Here is a 23,363-nt window from a genome sequence, read left to right as displayed (position 1 = left end):
TTCAAACTTTAATATAATATCAGTGCCAGGAAGAGAAAGCTTATTAAGAATTTTAACTAATGAAAATTATTAAGTTCCTTTTTATTTACTAAATTAAAGTCAAGATAAAAAATTATTATAGTCTATAGTAACACAATAGTTTATTGTTAAAATTTAATTTAAATTCAGACTATGTATTAAAGGAGAAATTTACTAAAATGCATTAAATGATAAAAAACTATGTTATCAATGCCCTTAAGGATAATATTCGCTTATACAACCATAAATTGATTTTTAACTAGAATGTAAAAATTGTCCTTTTGAAAAGGCTTTAGAATGCGCTAACAATACTATAATTTTGAAAGATGGCTATTGGAGACTTAACAATGATTCAGATTTGATAGTTTTTTGTGAAAATAAGGCATAAAATTGTATATCCTTAAAAACTAAGGAGGTCATGTGTTAAAAAGGTCATATTGGTCCTTTATGTGAAGAATGTGATAGTTTAGGTAATATAAATATTTATAAATTAAATAAATATATATGTATATATATATAAAAGGTGAAAAATGGGGTATATCGTATTCGAAAATTGGAAAATTAAGTTGTGCACCTTGTGATGAATTTTCAAAGACTTATTTGAGACTATTAGGTTTGTTTATTTTGATAAATTTCTAACTAATAACTACTATGAATATGTTCGTGGAAATGTCTTAAAAAAGTGCTACTGTTAATTATATTAGAAAAATGGGAATGCTTAGTTTTGGTACAAGTGTAAAGAAGGATTATTCGAGTGTTTATATAAAGTTTTTATTGAATTATATATTACTTTAGACTAATGCAATTAAATATAAATTATCTCTTCCTATTTTTGAGTTTACGAATTTTCTAGGCGAACCTGTTGATAACTTAAATAATGCTAATGATTGTTAAATTTTTACTTTCTAATATAAACTTTTAACTAAAGCTATTTTGACGTTACTCTTACCTATTATTGTTTATTTCTGGATGAGTTTCTTGTTTTTGATTTATTTTGTTTTAATTCGTAAAAGAGAATAATTATTGTTTTAAATAAAATAAAAACTTATTATTATATTATAAGTGTGCTTTTTGTTATTTTAACCAAATTTAATTTAATATTTCATTTAAACTATGTCTTGTAGAGAAATCGGTGGAATAAAATACGTAAAGGCAGATTTGACTATAAAATGTTACGAGTTCGAACATAATATTGTCCTTATTGCAAATTTAATTGGATTTTTTATTTGGGTAATTGGTATTCCTTTTTTTAATACTTATTAATTAAAAAAAATAAAAAATCATGAAAATATAATAACTATGTATAAATATGGGTTTCTTTACTCGGAATATAAGAAAAGCTCTGTAGACTGGGAAATAAAAAAAATACATATGAAAACTTATGTAGTACTTTTTTCTAATGTAATTAGTGATTATTAATTAACATAAACAGCTTTGATATTTATAACTTTATTTATTTATTTCATTTATATTGTTTTGAGATAACCATATAAAACTTTACATCAAAATAAAGTGGAAAAATACATTATTGCTTCACTTATTTGTTAGCTTACTTTTAGCTGTATATTAAGAGAGTTTGAGTTTTAGGATATTGTTTCTCAAGTTTGTAGTATTATAATACTGATTATTCATAGTTTTACTTTTTTGGTATTACTTTTTATGATAATTAAATACAAAATGAAGTTTATAAAGGATAGTATGGATAAAATTAATGAAATAGTATAAAAAGTTTAATTTTTGGCTAAACTGTGTAACTTTAAAAAATATATTGATAAAAAAAATAATATTAAGGTTCTGTTAAGATGGAAAAAATTAAGTAGAAATTTAAATGAAGTAACTTTGCAATGTTAAAAATAAAATTTTAATCAGTTTTTAGAAAAAAATAACAGGAGAACAAGTACTTAATAATAAAGATTTAAATCTTTTAATAAAGTAGCCTAAAATTTACTTGCTTAAAATTAATAATAAACTTCTAATATGAAAATAATTGATACGGCTAAAAATTAGGATTAAAATATGATTGATATTATTCTAGAATAATAATAAGAATATCAATAAAATAATTAAAATTAATAATTAATACTAAGTAAATATAAATCAAATAAATATAACTTTCAAAATAATACTGAAAATGATTAGGATAACTAAATTACATAAAATCAAGAGGCTTTCGATATTTAAATATAATCTGGCAAAAATAGTGGTTTAAATTTAATCAGTAAAAAAGATAAGAATGTTATAAATTTTATAAAAAGTGAAAGCTTAAAATTAAACAAAATTGAAAGTACAAATAAAAAATAATTATAAGAAAATGCTTTATCTTTAATTGAAAATATTAACACTTAAAAATAAATTACTTTTTTTGACGATGATTTAAGTTAAAATTTTAATAAAAAATGATTGTAATTAGTCAAAAAGTAAAAATAATCATTAAAAAGTTTGAACAGAATAAATTAATTTTTTTTAAAAAAATATAATTTTATTATAATAAAATAAATATAAATTTTAAAATTGATAATCATTAATTTTTATTTTATTTTTTTGATTAAATAAAACAAAAAATCTATTTTTTTATAAATTTCAAAAATATTTAGATATTAAATAAATTAGATAAATATATTTTATTTTAATTTTTTATATTATATAGATTTAAAAAAAAAATGCAACAAAAATAATAATCTGAAGAAGTATATAAGTAATTAAAATTCATTAATATAAAAAATGTTATTAATTGTATGGAATACTTTAATAATTCACTTTATATTGGTGATGAAAAAGGCACAATTGTAAAATATTAGCTTGATAAAAAAGAAAAAGACTTTCTTAATTAAACCATAAGTATACAATAACAAATTGTGAAAACGAAAATAGACCATATAAAAGCATAGCTATTTGGAAAATATTTAATAGTTTTAGCGAATGAATAATTACATTTAGTAGATTCATAAACCTTGGAATGTAAGAAAATAATAATATAAAAAAATGTAAATAGTTTTGTAACAAATGAATCAAATAAGCATGTAAATGAAATTCTTGTTTCTTTAAAAAAAGGAAATCATAAATTATCTGTTATTTAATTCGATATTAATAATTCTGAAGTTTTTACAGAAAAATATTAAATTAATATTTCAGAAACTCCTTTTACTATGGCTTTTACAGGAAATTTGATTTATTACGGTAAAAATAATTAAATATATTTGAAAAAAATAATTGAATTATAATTTTAAAAAAAATTAAAAGGGATTTAAAAAAAAGAATATTAATATATTAACTTAAAGTAAGGACTTAATTCGGTGGTTTTAGACTGTTTATAAGCTCCTACTAATCCTCTAATAAAAGTTACAGACAGAGATGAATTATTTGCTTTGACAGTTCCTTACAATGTTGGTATATTTATTGGGGTAATTAAAAAAATATATAAATGCGTTTTATTAAAAAAAATTCTTTTAGAAAGATGGACAAGTAAAAATGAAGAGTTCAATTACAGAAATTTAAAATAAGCCTTGTATTTAAGCTTTATCTTAGAAGCCATACTTACTTTTGCTTTATGAAGGAATGCTACAAATATATAATATGATAGACTCTAGAAAAATACAGGAATTCTAAATAAATATAAAAGCAGTTAATATTGCTAATAATCTTCTTTTTATTGCTACAAGTAGTTAGTAAGTTTATTTATTTGAAGAAGTTCCATATGATTAAAGAATAGCTGATTGTTTAAAGCAAGGTAGAATATAAGAAGCTTAGTTAGTCTTTGAATAATAGGTAACAAAAGATGATCCTTTATTTAAAGAAAAATAAGATAAACTAAACGTCGATGCTGGTTGGAGTTTACTTTTACAATTAAACTTTAAGGAAGCTTAAGAAAAATTTATCAAAAGCGAATTTGATATTAGAGAATTAGTTGCCCTTTTTAAAGGTTGCGTCCCTATAATGATGAGTGATAAAATAAAGTCAACCAAAAGTTTTAGGGCTTTAATTGAAAGTTGGGGAAGGGTTGAAGATAAGGCGAAATTCGATTAATTGGAAAAAGAAGGAATTTAAATGGGAATTTCTGTTTTGGAAGAAAAAAGGAGCAGGTATAATGTACCATAATTAAAAGAAAAAATTAAGGAAAAATAAAAATTTGCTTATTCTTAATTTTCACCTAATAAATAGGAAAAAGAAAATGAATTAACATTGCAAAACGTACTAGAGTTAATTGATTTTTGTCTTATTAAATTGTATATTGATTATAAAAAGTTTAACTAACTAATTGATATTTTTAATAGTGAAAGACCGGTTCATTGTAAAGGATTCTTTATGGATCTTAATGATGTGATTAATAAAGATTAGGAAATAGTTAGTAACTATCCTTAAATTATTGCTGCATTTTATGCTAAATTTGATAGAATTCATGAAGCGCTTGAAAAATGGAAAGAAATAGGTCAATCAGATTAGCCTAAATAAGTAGAAATGGCATGTACAGAATCAATTAAAATACTTTAAAAATGTGAAGAAAGGTATATATTTTTATAAAAATAATATTTTAAAAAAAAAAGTAAAACTATTTTAGAATATTTAACATGGATATTAAGAAAAAATCCTGTTCATGCAAAAACACTATTTTAGAATGTTTCTGAAAATATTCTATCTCCAGATATAGTTTTATTATACATAAGTGATCGAGTTTATAGCAAAAACGAGCAATCCTAAGCTGAAAGATTAAAAGAGTAATATTTAGAAATCCTAGTAAATGAAAGAAAAATAGAAGAAAGAAGATTCCACACCTAATTAGGTACTATGTATATAGAAACTCTTTTTAAATCTATCCCTTATGAAACAAAAACTATACAGGCTAAAACATAATTGACTAGCAATGAATAAATATCTAAAGTTTACAAATAATTAAATAAGTTTTTGAAGGATTCTAATGCTAAGTATTCAGCTAATGTTTTGCTGGAAAAAGTTAAGGATAGTTGGCTTATTTAGGAGGAAATTTATTTATATGGAAAGGAAAAAAGACATGATGAAGCACTTTAAAAATTAGTAATTTTGAAAGAGTTCGAATGGGCTGAGGAATATTGCGCAGGTCATACCGATAAATTACTAACAAAATTGTTTTCAATATATCTTAAATATTTAAAACAGTTAAAAGAAAGAGCAAATAAAGAAGGAGATCCTGACAAATATAAATATATAGAGTTAAAATCAACATTTGAAAATATGTTGAACCTTTTTATTAAAAAATATGCTACTCATCCTTAATTAGATTCACTTACTGTTTTGAATAGCATTCCTGATGATTGGATTTTATGTGAGGATTCTTAGAAAAATGAAGACGGATTATATAGTTGTTTAACTTAAATTATTTCTCATTCTTTACATTAAAGAAGGTAAATGAAAGTCGCTAAAAATTTAAGTGATATGGATACTTAGAATGTTATATGTGATTTAATTAAAGCTAAATAAGCTTATGTAAGGATTACAGATGAAAAGAAATGTATTGTCTGCCATAAATCTATTGGGGATAAAAATATATGCGTATATCCTAACGGAGTAGTTGTGGATTATAAGTGTGTTAATAATGGATAGTCGTTATGTGTATGTCCTTAAACAGGATAGGATTTCGAAAAAACATTTAGAGGATGAATTTTTGTTAGCTAATAGAAGAAAAAATATTATATTTTTTTATTTTATTTTTTTAAAATAAATAATAAAATTTATCAATCAATTTATTCAAAAAAATTAAACTTGTTATATTTTATAATATTAAATTTTAAAAGAAACATTCCGTATTTTTTTTTTGAATAAATATATAAATTAAAAAAAGTAAAACTTAAAAAAAATATAAGCTTTAGAATTTCCTATTTAATATATATATTTTATAGTAAAATGAGTTAACAAAACCAATCATATATTTCATAATTCCCTAATATTGAAAAAGAACTTGAATTAGTATAACGAATAAATAACTTTAGATATTCTCCTCTCCCAATTATATCCTCTTTAATTTCCTAATTATAATCACTCGACGAATCCCTGACATTAAATTATTCGGAATTAAATAAATTATCACAAATAAATAATTAAGAAATAATTTAAGATTTTATTAATTACCTAAATATGCATAAAACTGAATATTTTTCTGCTTTTGACTATGATTCAGCTAAAAATATAGAGTTTATAGAAAAAAATAAGCATTAAATGTTAAATCAAGAAATTTTTCTTTAAGGATAATATTAAAATTTTGTAAGTTATAAAATAAAAAATATTAATTTTTTAAATTCCGACTAAATAATTATATTGATTCTTGTTGAAGAATACTTACTTTTGCATTCATAATAATAAGACTCTAATAATATAAAGATATAATATGACTTTTATTAGCATTAATAATTAGGTTTATTAAGCAATTAATATAATACAATATATGCATATATTAATCATAAAGAAGATAAAGTATTTGATATTTATATTAATTTGATTTATGATAATAATTGTAATATTATAAAATCGATTAATAGTAATACTTTATTATAATCTCATAGAAGAGATAGGCTTAATTTATCACTGATTCCTTCTAAATACTAAGAGAAAATTTTCAAAACAACCTAAATACCAAGAAACAGTATTGTTAATTTAGTTGAACTTATTGATTCAAATAATGACGGTAAAATAACAGTCGAAGATATAATAAAATTCTCTCATAAAAATTATATTTTTTTTCCTGAAAATGTCATATAATATATAAATAAATATTTAAAAAATAAAATAATAAAATAAATAGATTTATTAAGAAATGTTTAATGATGCAGCAAAAACAAGAAGAGTTACATTTGATTATTAATATTAGGACCCTATATCTGTTAACGAAATATGGATGGCAGGTAAAAAATAATTATTTTCTTCATTAACTATGTTTTTAATATTATTACTTATATAGTATAGCTACATTATAAAATTAATAATAATCATGATTGGATAGAAAATCCTAAACCTTATAGAAATTATTGGGTTATTCTTTTAGAAAAAGCAGGAGAAAACCTTCCTAAAAAGCACGATCTGCCTAAAATTAAAATTTAACCTGTTTTCGACTTATATCAAAAACGAAAATAAATATAAACTTTTTATCCATAAACTTCCGTTTATAATTCTACTGTAAAATAAAATAAAAAATTAATATATATATTTATTTTTTAAAGCTCAAAATAAGTGACTAATTAAAATGTTCATATATAAGTTAATGTAAACCAGAAGCAGGATTAACAATCCATAATACAAATTATATAACAGAATCAGCAAAAATGAATGAAAAAAATAATTAAAAGGAAATAGAACCGTTTGAAAAAGTTATAAATATAAAATTCAAATAAGAAGAATAGTAATAATAACCAATTATAAATTTTGATACAAAAAATTATTTCAAAGAAGCACATAGGTTATCTATTGACCCTCAAAAATATAAAAAAGTACCTAAAAATCCGATATTATTATATGTCCCTGAGAATTTTAATTTCAAAGCAAGCTAATTAATATAAGAGAAAGAGTTAAAAAAATAATAATTACTTGGCTAATAATAATAAACTTCTTCTAGAAAATTTAAGAAAAAGATTTAGACTTAAAGTTAATTTAAATTTAGCAAAACTTTAAAAGAAAACTCTTCTTTTTATCCTTATGATATTTTTGATAAGAATTTTTTTACTAGAAAATACTAGGTAAATTAAGTTATTACTAATCAAGAAATGGAAGTAGATAATAATATTTTCACAACAACTTTTAAGCTGGAAAATTGCACGTCTTTGAAATAAAAATTAGCAAAATAAGATAATAAAACAGATCCATATAAAGATTTTTACAAATAAATTATAAGGGATGAGTTTGTTTATGATAAATTCTAACCACCATATATAGTTAATATATATTAAAAATAATTTATATAATTTTTTTTATTATTATATAAGACAAGGTTTAAATGTGATCCTTTGCCTAATAGATATGGAATGTCTTAACATGATAGTAGACCTAAAGAAACTATAGTAAATGAATAAAAAATACTTTAAAAAAAATTAGATGAAGAACAAAAAAAACTAAATGAATAATTAGGCAAAAAGTAACGAAAAGAATGGGTAAAAGAATTTAAGGTAGCAGATAAATAACATAATATTGGTGATAAATAAAAAACAGAATTTATTAATTAAGGAGGAGCTTATTATGAGCCCGTTTAAATTATTCAAAGTTTGCTTAGATAAGAAGGGGATTTTAAAGTGCCATTTAAGCTTGCTATTAGAGGTCTAAGGGCAAACGACAAAAATTTATTTTTAGGATAAACGAAAGAGTCAAAGTTTTGAATTTATTTATTATTATTAATATAATTAAAAATATTTATATCTATTTCATATTAGAAATCCAATTAAGTACATAACTTAATATTATCGAATTATTTTAAATATAAATATTATTTTAAAAATATTTAATTATGTAAAAGAATGATTTTTATTAATATCTAAATAAATATTTTTATACTACAATTTTTTTTTTATAAATAATATTATAAATTAAATATAGGTTAAAATACTTTTAGTATTAAAAATTTAATTAACTAATTATCTTTTGTTTCTTATAATTATTTATCTTATGACTTCAATATTTTTTAATTTTTAATTATTTGATTTTGAAAAAACTTATTTTCTTGTAACAAACTTTCATATTTATTATCAAAATAATAATTTGAAAAGATATTAGTAAGAATATGTTTAATTTTGATATTTTTTATTATATAAAAACTATTATTATAAAATATTGCTTTATCATTTAATTTTTATAAATATAGTTTTTTATTCTTTATATTAAATAATTCAATTTTATATAAATTATATTTAAAATAAATAAATATAAAACATAATATTTTTTTATTTTATAATAAATAAATAACTATAATTAAAAAATAATCACAATAAAAAGATATTGAATTTTATAAAAAGTCAATTTTATAACAAATTAATATAATGAATTTTAAAATATTTTTTCAATGAATTATTTTATTTATTCTTAATTCTTCCCAAAACTCATCTTAAATTTTTATTTGAAAACATTCCACATTTTGATTAACTTCTTATTCACTTTTAGCCCCTGGAATAACAGCTTTTACATTTTTAAACTAAAGTGGATATTATAAAGCTGCTGCTTAGATTGGAATATTAAATTATTCGCAAACTTATTTAATTTTTTTCACTTTTTCATTAATTTATTCTGTTGCTTTTGAATAATAATAATAATTATTACTTCCAGCCAAGATACCACTACAATACGGGGCTGCCACAATAATATTTATATCAAAAAAATTCGGAATTTCTAAAAATCCTTAATCTAATAAAGTCGGAGTTCCCGATATCATAAGAAAATCGGCATCATTTTTTAATAAATCATTAATATATTTTTCTATGTATTTTTTATCATTATTACCATTTATACTTCCTCCAAAAGCTTTGATTTTTTTTTCTTTTTTTAATTATTTTAAAGCCTCTATTCCAGCATTTTAACCTTCGAAAAGTTATTTGTAATAAAAATCTATTTAATCTTTATGACAATTAGGCTCTAAATCATGAATTATTAATGTATCAATTTTACTTTTGCTCATTCTTAATAAACTATCTTAATGTTATTTTAAAATTGAATCTTTCTAATAATCAAATTATACTTTATATGGGGCTCTTTATTGCCATATTTTTTACATTATCAAATCTTTTTCAAATTCTTCGTCTGGAATTAAAAAACGGCCCACTTTTGTCGATATTTAATATTCAATATTGGCATTATGTAAGGCTAATCCTAATCTTTATTCACTTAAACCAGTTCCATACCAAGGAGCAGTGTCAAAATATGTTATTCCTTTTTAAATTGAAGCATTAATAACTTAAAAGGCTTATTCAGTGGAAATTGGTGTGTATAAATTTCCTATGGATGCACAACCTAAGCCTATTTTTGTTATGTTTAATTCAGTGTTATCTATTTTTGATTTTGGTATTTAGTTTTGCATTGTTTTTTATTTTTAAATTCTAAAAATATTAAATTTTATTTTATTAAAAAATAAAATTTATTTATATTTTAAATTTTATACATATCTTTATTTAAATAAATATAAAAAATATATGTATATGTTTTTAATTTGTAGTTTAATTATATTAGATAAAGAAAAGTAAAATTAATTTACATACAAATGAGTAATTAAGACAGAATTTATTATTTAACTTTAGATCTTAAAGATGATTAAAATCTCATTTAATTGTATGAAGAACATCATAAAAAAATATGGCCTGAAATTACTAAAGGAATTAAAGATTCAGGTGTATTAAATATGTAAATATATCGTGTTTCAACTCGTTTATTTATGGTAATGGAAGTCGATGAATATTTCAGTTTCGAAAAAATGGAATAAATGGATAAAAATAATTAAAAAGTTTAATAATGGTAAAATTTAATGGATTAATTTTAATAACGTTTACCCTATGCATAAAATGGAGAAAAGTGGGTTTTATTATAAAAAATTTTTGATTTAAAAGAATAATGATTATAAAATGTATTTACATATTTTTTTTTTTATTAAATATCTTTTAATATATATATAAAAGTTAAATTATATATTTATACAAAAAATTAAATGCAAACTTAAAATATTAACAAAATACCTATAATTGATACTCACGTACATTTATGTTTTCCTGAAAAAATAGACTATGTCTTGGCTTAATAATACCCAAATTTATTTAAAAATATTCCTGAAGAAAAATATATAGAAGATTAATAGAATTTACCTTTAAAAAGCTTCATTTTTATGGAAATGAACTCAAAACCGGAATTCTATTTACAAGAAGCTAAACTACTTTAAGAAATTTCTGAAAAAAAAGAAAGCAAAATGTCAGGCATAATACCCCATGTCCCTATGAGAAATGAAGAAAGTTTAATTTAGAAATATTTAGATGAAATTTAGCATAAAAAATTGGTTGGAGTTAGATTTTTATTGAAGTTTTTGGATAAAAATGATCTTTTTTACTTAGATTAATAGTTCTCAAATAATTTATAAATTTTAAATAAATATGGACTGCCTTTCCATCTGAATAATTTGGAATATTAATTACCTTATTTTGTGAAACTAATTCAAAAAAATCCTGAAACTACTTTCATTTTGGACCATTTAGGTACTCCTTAGGATAATTTTTAATTTTGGGCATAAAATATGAGTGAATTATCTAAATTTAGTAATCTATATTTGAAATTGAGTCCTGGATTTGACTGTTAAGCTGATTATATTGTAAATTCGTAAAAATACATAGATTTTGCTCTGAGTACTTTTAGAAATTCTAATCTTATAGTTGGTTCTGATTATGGATTTGGAGGGGTAAATGTAAAATTTGAAGATTGGGTAAATTCTTTAAAGAATGAAGTTTAGAAAAAAAATATTTAATATGATTAAATTGAAAATATTTTCTATAAAAATGCAGAAAAAATATATAAATTAAATAAATAATTATGATATTAAAAATTTAATAATAAATATAATTATATAAATAAAAAAAGAAAAATCTATTAAAGAATAAGAATTTTTTTTTTTATTATTAGACAACATTAATTAAAAAGATTAATTTTTATATTTTAAATAATCATTTATATTAAGATTTTTAAAGCATTTTTATTATTAAATTATTTTTTAAAGCTTTAAATATTCGTAATCCTAGTGTTTTTTTATCAACATTTTTAATCAGGAACTATATATAAGGAATGTAATTCTTTATTTTCTTAATAGAAATTTTTTTATGCACAAGATTTGTACTGACTTAATTATAAATTTAAATATAAAACATATTGCTAGAAAACTTTAAAAAAATAACAATGTATTACGGAGGATTAAGAGTCAATACTGACCTATAAAAAACACACAAATCGTCTTAATTACTATTATTATTAGAAAAAAAACACTAAACTATGTATTTTTATTATCGAAAAGGTTCTAAAGTTAATTATTTTTAATTTTATTAATAACTAAATTTTCAGAAACTTTAATTAAATCGGACATTCTAAATTCACTATTTTATATTTTATATAAATAATGCTCATTACACTTATTCTAGTTATTATTATGTTTAATAATATTTAAAAGAGGCAATTTTTAATTAAAAGTAGTATTATTTGAGAAATTTCTCATTCTGACATAAAATTTTATTTTTTTGGCATCTTTTTCTCCCATTTTTGAAATAATTTTTTAGTTTGGAGCTTCTATTAAAGTTTCAATTAAAACATGATTTTGATTATTTTCTAGAATAAAAGCATGTTTTTGAACTAACTGTCTAATAATTCCTACATGATTATTAATAGAAATTCTTTTTGAAGGTAAAAATTATAAAGAAATTATTATATTTTCCCATATTTTTATTTCAATGAAACTTTTTTAATAATTATTAAGTACATAAGCGAATGTTTTTTTCAAATTTATTGTGAAAAATGAGGTTGTAGATTCGTTTAAAGTTTAAAAATAAGCAGAAAATTGTTCGTAATTTTTAAAATTGCAATTTAATGAATCAGTTATATACAATTCTAAAATTTTTTCTTTTATTATTTTGTTTTGGATAAAATTATGAGTTAATTCTTCTAAAATAGTCGCATATTGAATCCAATGTATATATTTTTAACATGTTTTTTATTCATATATTTCTAAGCAAAAATTTTCTAAAATCTCATATTAATAAAAACTTATAACAAAAAAATTTTAGCCAACTCTTTTACTTTGTTAAAAAATAAAGCGGGCACTTCTTTCTTCTTTTTATAAATACGAATTATTTTAATCCTTTATTTTTGTACTTTTATAATATATTTCATCATTATTTATACTAAAACCTTTATAAGTATTTTCCTTTTAAAATGTTAATTTTCTAGATATTTATTTTCCGATTTTTTAAAGACATTGAATTTCACAAATTTGATTAAATTGTATTCCTGTTAACATTTTTACATCATTATTGGTAAGTTTTAATTTATAAATTTTTGTTTTCATATATTTTAAAGGTTATAATATTAAATGAAACTATTATTCTTCTTCGAAAATTAAATTAATTTGAAATATTAATTTATCCATTTTTTATAATATTTGAATAGATTTTTATTTTTCCTTTTTCAAAATTAATTATTTTTGACTAATGAAAGCCTCTATTTTTGAAAAAGCTATCTATAATTTCATGTCTATATTCATTTATAAATTTTAAAATAATACTTTTTATATTTATTCATATTCATCTCTTTATAAGTAATAAAGTATTTAACTTTTTTATTAGAAAAGTCCTTTTTAGCATTTTATGAATATGTTTTTGTGGTCTTTTTTAAAAATTGTTATTAATTATTTGCTTTTATGTTTTATTTATATTTTTTGCATTTTTTCTGTCTTATATTCTTTATTCTTTTTTTATAAACTATTTAATTTCAAGTTTTAACGAAAAATATAAAAGTTATTAGAGACTTTATTTGATATTATTATTTATTTATAATTTATTTAATTCTTTTGTATATTTTATTTTTTATTAATATATGTTTCAAATCTTTATTTTTTAATTGTTTGTTTTTTTATCTGGCTCTAAATAGTTTATTAAAAGTTATTACTAAATTATATTTTATTTTATTTATCTGAATTTATTAATCCATATTTTTATTATTCCAAATTTAATTATTCTTCAATTTATTATTCAGAATTTTATTATTTATATGGCCATAAAATTAAAGATAAATTTTAAATAATATTAATTTACTCATATTCTAAAATATAAAAAGATTTATTTGAATAAAACTTATCATCATATTATGGAAAAGACAAATTCAAATTTTTTAAAAAAATGTTGTTTTTTTTTTTTTTTTAATTATTTATGTATAAGAATAAGCCTATTTAATTATTATCATTAATAAAAAGAAATTAATTCAAATTTTTGATTATTTATAATTTCTACGAAGGTGTAAATCCCATATTAAATATAAATTTTTAAAAATTAAATTTTAAATTAAATTCATTTTTATTTACAAACCATTTTATAAAATCTTTATATTTCATTTTAATTATTTCGATATTTTTATTTTTTAATGATTTCTAATGTATTAATTATATACTAAATTCTGAAAATTTTAAAGCTGCTTTTTAATATAAGGTCGTTTGTAGAATTTCATTAAATTAAAAATAAATTTCTAAAAAAAATATGTTTTTTTATTTTTATTAAAGACTTTAAAAATAATTTATTATTTAAAAATGGGTTTAAATAAAATTTTGGAAGATTAATTATTAATTTTTCATTTGTTGCATTTATAAAATAATCTTTCTTATGCTAAAATAAAATAAAGAAAAATAAATAATTTTAATAAATATAAATTTTTACATCTATATAAATTGCAGGAGGTGGTATATAATTTAAAGTACTTTTGCGGGACCCAAAATAATAATTAAATTAAATGAATTCTGTCATAGATCTATTGTTAAAAGAGTTAAAAGAATTAACTTTGTTAATCTAATTCGATAAATCTAACAAAGTCTTTTTGTCAATACCTATATCATTAATATTTTATTCATTATCTGTTTTATGCTTATTTTTTATGGAGATTTTATTTTTATTATAATTTTCATTTTTTTTAGAAGCCCTATCTGACTAATAATGGGAGCCTCTATTTTTCTATAGATGTATATTTTTATTTTAATCATATTAATAATTATTTGAAGCATATTTACTAAAAATACTTTTGTTAGATTTTGGTTGATTTTTTTAAGCTAAATCTATGCTAGTAAGAGTATCGTTTTATTACAACTATTAGTTAATATTACTAATATTATTATTACTTTTAATATTATTACTATTAATATTGTTGCTATTATCATTTTAATTCTATATAATTTACTATTCATTATAAAAACTTTCATTTAATTGATATTGTTTTATATACTAGTTTAATTGTTCTTGTTCTTTTTTAAATTAATCATATTTTGCAAAGGCTTCACTAAAATTGTTGTTTTGCTAATATATTGATTGCGATTTTTCTAGAATAAAATTTTTATTGTTACTAATATTAGTATTTAGATTATTTTTAAATGTTTCAAATTCATATGCGTTTATATTTGGGAGATATTTCTATTTTTTTTATTCAATTATTGATTTTATTTACTTTGCTGGTTTAGGACTATTTTTATAAGAAAAAATAGGTTAATTTTGTTCATCTAATATGCTACAGCTTTTTGGAGAACAATCATCTAAAGATTTTGTTTTTTATTTAGCTAAGTTTTATATTTGCTTTTTTAATGTTTAAATATGTTAAACATCTTATAACTATTTTATTTAATTCAACTTTTATTCACTGTTTTTAAACTTATTATTCTGTTTATTTATAAAAGGAGATAAAGCCATATCTATACCTGGAAAATTGATAAATTTATTATTTATTTCATTATATTTAAAACTATAAATTCTATAGATTTATTCTACATCAAACTTTTATGGTTAAATTGATAATGAGTTTTGTATTTCTTTAACTAATAACTATTTATTTAATATGTTATGTATTTAAATTTTTACTTATATATAAAAACTACTTTATGCTATTTTAGCTTATTCAAATTCGCACTATAATTAGTCATTATTTTATTGTTAACTATTTCAAAAGATTAATGAAATTTAAGTGCATTTCCTGTTATATTAGATTAAATATAAGTTAACTTCTATAAAATAAAGATAATCTAATATATAAATTATGTAATGTTTTCAATTTCATTTTCTTATTCTTTTTAAGTTTATTAATTATTTTATTCCTAAAGAAAATATTATAACACAAATTATTTATATTTAAGTTCTTCAATAAAAAGGCTTTTTAATTCAAACAAATTATTATATTGCAACCAATAATCAATAATTATTTTTGCTAACCCAAATTTAGTGTGTGTATTTTCTAATTCTTCATTAATAGTGAGATGCTTTTCTATTTAAAAACTCAAAGGATTATTTATATTTATATTATTTATCAAGCATTTAAAATTTATTTTTAAATTAATTCTGTAAAGTTGCTGTTAATTATTCTTTTAGTAATTGTTAACTAGATCACATGATATTTAAATATCTGTAATATCCCATTTACACATGAAATAATTAAAAAATGACTTGTAAAAATAAATAGGAAAAAACTTCAAACTTTAAATTTTGTCTAAAAGAAATTTTAATTTTCTATTTTGAATTTCAGGAATTTGCTCTTTTATTTTTATTAGTTTTTCCTCACGTATTACTTCTAAAAACCCAGCTTATTTATCTTATACTTTTAAATATCTTTAATAAGCATGCATTTTGTCACAAGAAGGTGATATTTATTCATTATCAATTTAACTTTAATTAGGTTTAATTTATATTTGCTAATTTGATTTTCTTGATGTATAAAATGTGTTTAATAAATTAGGATTTATTCTTTTTTATAAAACTTAACTTCCAATCAATTTTATATTATCAATTTAATTTTACAAGTCAACAACTTCTTTTACTTATTCAACATTTAATCCTAACTAGATTTAAGACTAAGTAAAACAAACATTATTTTCGTCGTTAACTTTTGTAGCTTCATTATCATATTATTTAGGCTCATTTATTACTATTTAAATGTATTAATTATTTGTTTTTGAGTTAGCTTTAATATCATTATAACTTTTGCTTAATGATTATTAATCTTATTATGTGCTTAGTTATTTTTTAATTTGAAATAATGATTATAGTTTTACTTAGTTTCTTTTAATAGATACTGGCTATTATCTCCACCAACATTAAATGGTTTTTGCTGCTATTATTCTTTCTTAAATTTAATTATTTTAATGTTACTAAATCGGGTCTTTAAAAAGCATAGAATGGATAAAATTTTAATTAAAACAGGTATTTGGCTTTTATTTAAATTTAATATCATTTAAACATTATATTATAGATTAATTTACTTAACTTAACTATTATTCTGAAGAGTTTAAAGATTTTTATAATTCTTCTTATTTTAGATATTTCTAAAAAAATGTCATTTACTATTTTTAAGCTACTACATGTTTTTTACTAATTTGTTGGTTTCCTGAAAATGAAAATATGCTTTTTCTTGTATTATTGCAATATGTACTAAAAAAACTTTTTTCATTCTTTTAATTATTTGGAGGGGAGTTTTATTTAAAATAAGAATCTTATTTTTGAAGAATAAATTTCTATAAAGAACTTATATTTCTTAATTCCTAACCATTATTTGGTGTTATGGCTAGAGAAGAAAGATCTTAAGGATTAGTTAAAGTTGCTGCTTTTTATAATTCACCTCCTTCTTCTATTTATTGTTATGAAAACTTATTTGTATCTAAAATTTATAGTTTAAATTAACTATTTTCAGGAGTGTTTGATTAAGAGTTTAATTCAGCAAGCATGTTAGTGAGTATTATACTTTAATTTCTTTCACTTTTTTTGTTTTTTTTATTTTATATTTATGGTCTTGAAATCATACTTTTACGAATTTGTGGAGGATATTAATTATTTTAAACTTCTGATTATTATAATTATTTTTGTAGTTATTATTTTTATTAAACATTAAATGATTTTGTATTTAGCTTTTATCTGCGTTTTAAAAGTTTAAATCTTTCATATTTTTTTTGAGGATTAATTACTTCTTCTTAAGTGTTAATTATTTAAGGTTTTAAATCTTTAACTTCTTTAATAGTTTATTTAATCCTTCTTAAATTAACATTTTTTTATTATTGGTTTAAATTTATGTTTGTATTAAAATTAAAATTTTATTAATTTTCATCATTTTCATAAACTAATTGACTTTCTTATTCAAAGTTTTATTTGAAATTTTTTATATTCAGGTAAACTGGTTTAAATTTAGTAGTAACAGTTCTTTTTTTTTTCTTGTTACTTAAAATACTTATGTCTTTATTAGAATTACTATTTTTACTAGTTTCTCTTGATCTATCAATAAAATTTATTATATTTCTCGAAATTTATTCTGAAGAACTTCCATCACGCTAAACATAGACACTCATATAAGTAGTTTATTAACTATGTCGCTAACTATTATTTTTAGAATTAGTAGTTTTTCTATTAGTTTTTGTTTCTTCGTTATTTATAGAAGTAATTTATGAATTAGTTCTTTAAGTATATCTTTTTCTCCCTCTTTTTAAAAATTTAGCTTATAAACAATAATCTTATTTATTTTTAAGCGGTGTTTCAGTAGGAACTCTTCCACAACTATAAGATTCTGTTGTATTATCTCTTTTTTTTTCTTATTATATTTATTATAAATAATTAGGATGCAGATAGAAATTTGTTTAGTCATTTGGAATTCTTTTTTGGTTAATATTAATGTATTTTTTCTTTTATTTATTTTCAGATATTTCTTATGTTTAAGTAGTGAGTCTTTTATTTTGGATTGTACTTTTAATTTTTTTCTATTTATTGTTTACTTAGTCTTTATCTTGACCTTGATTTTGATTTTAATCTTGATCTTGGCCTTTTTCTTTTTTTTTTTATAAAATCCATTATAGTTATCCCATTCTTTATTTAAATTTATTAGTTTAGGCACTTTCTTCACCAAATATTTTTTTCGAAATTTCGCAGGCTAATTCACATGTTTCGAAAGCTAATTAAAATTGTTTAAGCATTTTATAGTATTTCGAAATCATATATAAAGAGTGACATTTTACTTATTAAATTTTGCAATCATTGTTTAAATTAATTAATTAATTTATAATAAGGACAGATAATTTCGAATAAATATACATATTTTTATAATCACCAATTTATTAATATACTTATGCTTATTAATAATATAATAAATATAGGTTATTATCTATATTTTTTTTGGCATCATCTTTAAAATCAAAGCTTATTGATTATTCAATTTAATTTAATATATTTAAACCATCTTAATATTACTTTTTTTGCGAATATAATAATGCTAACTATATTCCTATATCTATTCTAATTTAATGTATTTCTAAATTTTATTCCCATATTAAATTTTACTTATTTTTACTTTTTAATTCATCTAATGGATCTAATAATTATAATGTACATATTAAATTATATTGTGCTTGTTCTAGCTTATTTTAGCGAATTAAAATACACGAACCAGTATATATTATTTAAGCAATTTTGTATGAACAAATAAAAATTCTTTCGTCATTAATGTCAAATTCTTATAAAAATTAATATAGCTGTTTTTCTAATTGTAATACATATTCACATTATTATTTAGTTATTACATCTAATATGCTTTATGAAATTATTGATAATTATGCTTATTATGTTTGTGTGTTTATCATTATACTTTAATCTACACTAATGTTACTTAAATTATTATTTAATTCTATTGAATCTTTACGAACTATAAAATCAAATTTATTTACTTAAATACTCATTAAAATTTTTTTTTTATATATTTTAATTAATAATTTATTTTTTAAATAAATTTGATTAATTAAAGCTATGATTTTAAAAATATTATTTGAAAAAAAAAAACATATTTTTTAATATTAAAAATGTTTTTTAATTTATTTTATATGAATTATTTTTGTTATTATTATTGTTTTAATGTATACATTAATTATAATTTTACTTACAAATTATTTGCCTTTTTTCTAATTAAGGTAATTTATGATATAAAAATAACTTAATTTAATATTAAATAAATAACTTTTATAAGTAGATAAATAAAAAAAAAAATTTGATAAAAATAAATAAATATTTTAATTTATTAAAATAAAAATATATTCTGAATTATAACTCATATAACACTTCTTGACATATTTGTAAATAAATAAAATAAGTATAATATGCAAAAATTTTTCTCTTAATTATTTAAAAATAATAATAATAATTAACCTTCATTATAATAAATATTATAAAATTCATAATTTTAAAAAGATAACTTTTAAAAAATAAGCCCAAGTTATTTAAATAAAATAATATATTATTTGTCTCGATAAAATTAAATAAACTAATAAAATAAAATATAAGAATTTTTCATTTACTTATAAGCCTAATCAGAAATTTCATTATAAAGAAGATTAAAATTTTTATATTTGATACACATATGTATAAAATAAATAGGCGAAGAATTTGCTAATTAGTTTTTGTCTTAGAAACCTTCAAATGTTAGAGAAAATATTAACTAAAGTAAAAATGCGATTTTAAATTATATAAATATTGATAATTGGCTTGAAGAATATTTAATTAAAAATTATTACGATTATCTAATGAGAATTTCTTTAAATTACAAAATTTATTAACATTGTATAAATTAAAAAGAATAATAAGATATGTCAATTGAATCAAATTAAATCAAAACAGTTTTTTTATTCAAAATTAATAATTTATTGAATTTTTTGATTAACTTATAAAAATACTTTATAGCAATTATAAATAATTTTAAACATATAAGTATTGCAATAGATATTTAATACGAAATATTAAAAGATTGTATTATTTAATATAATTATATGCATTAATGCGTAATGTAGATGTCTTTTGAATATGAATAAATGAATGAAGATAATTAATTATAATTTTATGAACTTTTTATCGAATTAATTAAATTAAATGGTTAAGTAAATGAATTTTATACATTTAAAAAAATTCCTAAAGGAAAAGAGGATATATAATAACCTCTTGAGTTAACAATTACAAAAGAAAGAGCCTATCAGATAGATAAAAATCATACTTTTTTAATTCTTAAAAATTAATAAATTTAACAATAAAAATAAATAAAACACTAAAATAAAAATGGATTTTTAAGTGCAAGATATGCTAATTAGTATAATTAAGATAAAATAAACGAAGAAACAAAAGAATAAGATGAGGATGAAAGTATTTAAATAAAAAGAAATATAAAATTAACCTAATCTTGCAGAAAATTAAAGCTTGAGAAAATTTATACAATTAAAGATGATTAAAACAATTTTGTTGATTCTCATTTTAAATATGACAGTCTCTTTATAAAAAATAATATAATATAAAACAATAAATAATAGGAAGATTAATTTTAAAATAATGAAATAAATAATAATATTATTTAGTAACCTTTATAAAAAAATAATAATCCAGAAGATAAGTAAAAAAATAGAGAAGAGATAGAAAGTTAAGAATCAGATACTTTTTAAGAATGATTGTATAAATTTTAAGTATTTTTAATAATTATAATTATTTTGAAAAATATAAAAAATATTTAATTTTAAATTTAAAATATAAAATATTTTTTTTTATATCTTTTTATATTACTGATTTTATGTTCACTTAATAATATATAAAATAATAATTATTTCATGGCTAAAATAAAAAAAAATATTTCATGGCTAAATTAAAAAAATTAATAATTAATAAATGAGTAATAAAATAATTTATTGTATTTATTATTAAATATATATATTTTGTTATAAATTATATAATGATATATATAATATATAATATTTTATTAAAAATATATATATATATAAAATACATATAAATAAATATAATTATTTATAAATTAAAAAATCATTTATAATAATGCAAACTATATAATTTTGATAAATTTCATAGTTTCTGATTTTTAAAGGCCATCTTTTAGAAATATTATAGAGATATTTTAGCTGCAAATACATAGTCATTTTCTTCATTATATATTTAAGCACAAAATCTAGCATACAATTTATCTTAGAAATTAAATACAGGAAAAAAAAAGTTATATTAGAAATTCATTTCTTTTAAAGCATTGTTAATTTAATTTAAATCTTTAAGCTCAAAAGGAATTTCTATGTTAATCATACTACCAATTAATTCTTTTTATCTATTAATAATTCAGACTGCCATATATCTTTTACAATTTGTCCAACCTTCCAAGCTAATTATCTATTATGATTAATTATCTCTTCTTCACCTAATTGTTTTCTGTATTCCAATGCGTCTCTTACTGTCAGATAAACAGATAAATCTGTAGTGCCTTATTAATAAAATTTTTCAGCAAACGAATTTTATATATAGTAATATCCAATTACTGCTGGGAATGCATTTTTTTAATTTTTTTTATTTACATATAAAAATGCAAAAGATCGAGGAGTAAATAACCATTTATGTAAATTAGAGAAATAAAAATCGACATCGATCTCTTTCAAATTTAGTTTAATTTGACCAACACAATGTGCTCCATCACAAATTGAAATAATTTTATATTCCTTGCATAATAAGCTTAGTCTTTGAACTGGAAATATAAGTGCTGGAACTGAAGAAATATGATCAAAAATAAATGCTTTTATTTTTTTATTTTTCTAAATAATTTATTCAATAAATTCCAAAAGTTAATCATGATTATTTAAAAGTTCTTTTGTTAAATTAACTTCAATAAGTTTTATACCTCTCTTTTGAGAAAGATATTTCAATTAATTGTTAATATTTACATAAATTATATTTGTATGTAGTACTATATCATCTTAATTCCAATCTATTGAATTTAATACGTCAGAAAACGCTGTAGTGGCATTTCTCGAAAAAACTAAATCTTCTAGGTCACAATTAATATAATTTGAAAGAGTTTATCTACATTTTTATATTTTATTTTCTAATTTAAAACGAAACCTTTGATTTTTTTTATATAATATTTTATAAAATATATATATTTATATTTTATACCATTAATCAGGATTTTTATTTATCATTTCAATATATTTTTATCTTTTTTATTAAATAACTAAAGGTTCTACGCCATAGCTTCCATGGTTAATATTTAATTATTTTTAATCTAAAGGAAACTCTGAAAGTAACTTTTTACCAAATTACATTTTATAAAAAATTATAATTAAGTTATTAATTAAAAGATATTATGAATACTGATATTAAATTAACTTTATTTTATTTTTTATTAAAAAAAAAAATATAAATTATATAAATTTCTAAAAGAAATAAATATTTAGCAACAAATTTTTTAATATAATAATATAAAAAAATAAAAATTTATATTTAATATTATATTTTTATATATTATAAAATTAAAATAACATTTAAATATTTATTAATAATAATTTAGTATATAAATAAACTAATTTTAATTTAAATTAAATAGGAATTAATAAGGATTATTTTGAAAGTATTAAGTAAATACTTGATAAAATTAAAAAGAAATGAAAAAAAATATAAAAATAAATATTAATTATAAGCTTAATTTTCTAAAAATATTTAAATAACTATAAAGGAATATAAGAAGGTTGGGGATCGGGGTTAGGGGTTGGGGTTGGGGTTGGGGTTGGGGTTGGGGTTGGGGTTGGGGTTGGGGTTGGGGTTGGGGTTGGGGTTGGGGTTGGGGTTGGGGTTTGGGGT

At 19.2% G+C, this 23,363-nt stretch overlaps 5 protein-coding genes across 5 annotated transcripts, besides 14 other annotated features; 3 read left to right on the top strand and 2 right to left on the bottom strand. All coding sequences in view use genetic code 6, as the record gives it.

Moving 5' to 3' along the window:
* Positions 1-2,468: 2,468 nt before the first annotated feature.
* Positions 2,469-2,513: a microsatellite.
* A 342-nt stretch (positions 2,514-2,855) lies between these two features.
* On the top strand, positions 2,856-5,649 carry IMG5_194960 (transforming growth beta receptor associated protein 1, putative; the record flags this gene model as incomplete). The annotated part of the gene is made up of 3 exons (XM_004024354.1): positions 2,856-3,195; positions 3,259-3,419; positions 3,469-5,649. The coding sequence occupies exons 1-3, from the start codon at positions 3,165-3,167 to the stop codon at positions 5,647-5,649; spliced, it is 2,373 nt and encodes a 790-aa protein (XP_004024403.1). The 5' UTR covers positions 2,856-3,164.
* Positions 3,198-3,250: a microsatellite.
* A 1,150-nt stretch (positions 5,650-6,799) lies between the features above and the next one.
* Positions 6,800-7,308, top strand: IMG5_194950 (hypothetical protein; the record flags this gene model as incomplete). The annotated part of the gene is made up of 2 exons (XM_004024353.1): positions 6,800-6,887; positions 6,944-7,308. 2 exons carry the CDS (start codon positions 6,800-6,802, stop codon positions 7,306-7,308), a joined length of 453 nt encoding a protein of 150 aa, XP_004024402.1.
* A 1,162-nt stretch (positions 7,309-8,470) lies between these two features.
* Positions 8,471-8,521: a microsatellite.
* A 286-nt stretch (positions 8,522-8,807) lies between these two features.
* IMG5_194940 (hypothetical protein) lies at positions 8,808-10,036 on the bottom strand (the record flags this gene model as incomplete). Its single annotated transcript, XM_004024352.1, has 3 exons — positions 8,808-8,839; positions 9,283-9,592; positions 9,698-10,036. 3 exons carry the CDS (start codon positions 10,034-10,036, stop codon positions 8,808-8,810), a joined length of 681 nt encoding a protein of 226 aa, XP_004024401.1.
* Positions 8,916-8,948: a microsatellite.
* Positions 10,037-10,056: 20 nt separating the features above from the next.
* Positions 10,057-10,104: a microsatellite.
* Positions 10,105-10,216: 112 nt separating this feature from the next.
* On the top strand, positions 10,217-10,567 carry IMG5_194930 (hypothetical protein; the record flags this gene model as incomplete). The annotated part of the gene is made up of 1 exon (XM_004024351.1): positions 10,217-10,567. The coding sequence occupies one exon, from the start codon at positions 10,217-10,219 to the stop codon at positions 10,565-10,567; it is 351 nt and encodes a 116-aa protein (XP_004024400.1).
* Positions 10,568-11,504: 937 nt separating this feature from the next.
* Positions 11,505-11,566: a microsatellite.
* Positions 11,567-14,827: 3,261 nt separating this feature from the next.
* Positions 14,828-14,896: a microsatellite.
* Positions 14,830-14,880: a microsatellite.
* A 4,825-nt stretch (positions 14,897-19,721) lies between the features above and the next one.
* Positions 19,722-19,763: a microsatellite.
* A 1,246-nt stretch (positions 19,764-21,009) lies between these two features.
* Positions 21,010-21,045: a microsatellite.
* A 286-nt stretch (positions 21,046-21,331) lies between these two features.
* Positions 21,332-21,381: a microsatellite.
* A 39-nt stretch (positions 21,382-21,420) lies between these two features.
* Positions 21,421-21,504: a microsatellite.
* Positions 21,454-21,539: a microsatellite.
* A 132-nt stretch (positions 21,540-21,671) lies between these two features.
* Positions 21,672-22,828, bottom strand: IMG5_194920 (class v pyridoxal phosphate dependent, putative; the record flags this gene model as incomplete). The annotated part of the gene is made up of 2 exons (XM_004024350.1): positions 21,672-22,625; positions 22,680-22,828. The coding sequence occupies 2 exons, from the start codon at positions 22,826-22,828 to the stop codon at positions 21,815-21,817; spliced, it is 960 nt and encodes a 319-aa protein (XP_004024399.1). The 3' UTR covers positions 21,672-21,814.
* A 421-nt stretch (positions 22,829-23,249) lies between these two features.
* Positions 23,250-23,363: a microsatellite.

This window comes from Ichthyophthirius multifiliis (assembly GCF_000220395.1).
Source record: "Ichthyophthirius multifiliis unplaced genomic scaffold scaff_1120509251395, whole genome shotgun sequence".
Taxonomy (NCBI): domain Eukaryota; phylum Ciliophora; class Oligohymenophorea; order Hymenostomatida; genus Ichthyophthirius; species Ichthyophthirius multifiliis.
The sequence above is the reverse complement of the archived record's forward strand: the minus strand, read 5'-3'. Positions and strand labels throughout refer to the sequence as shown.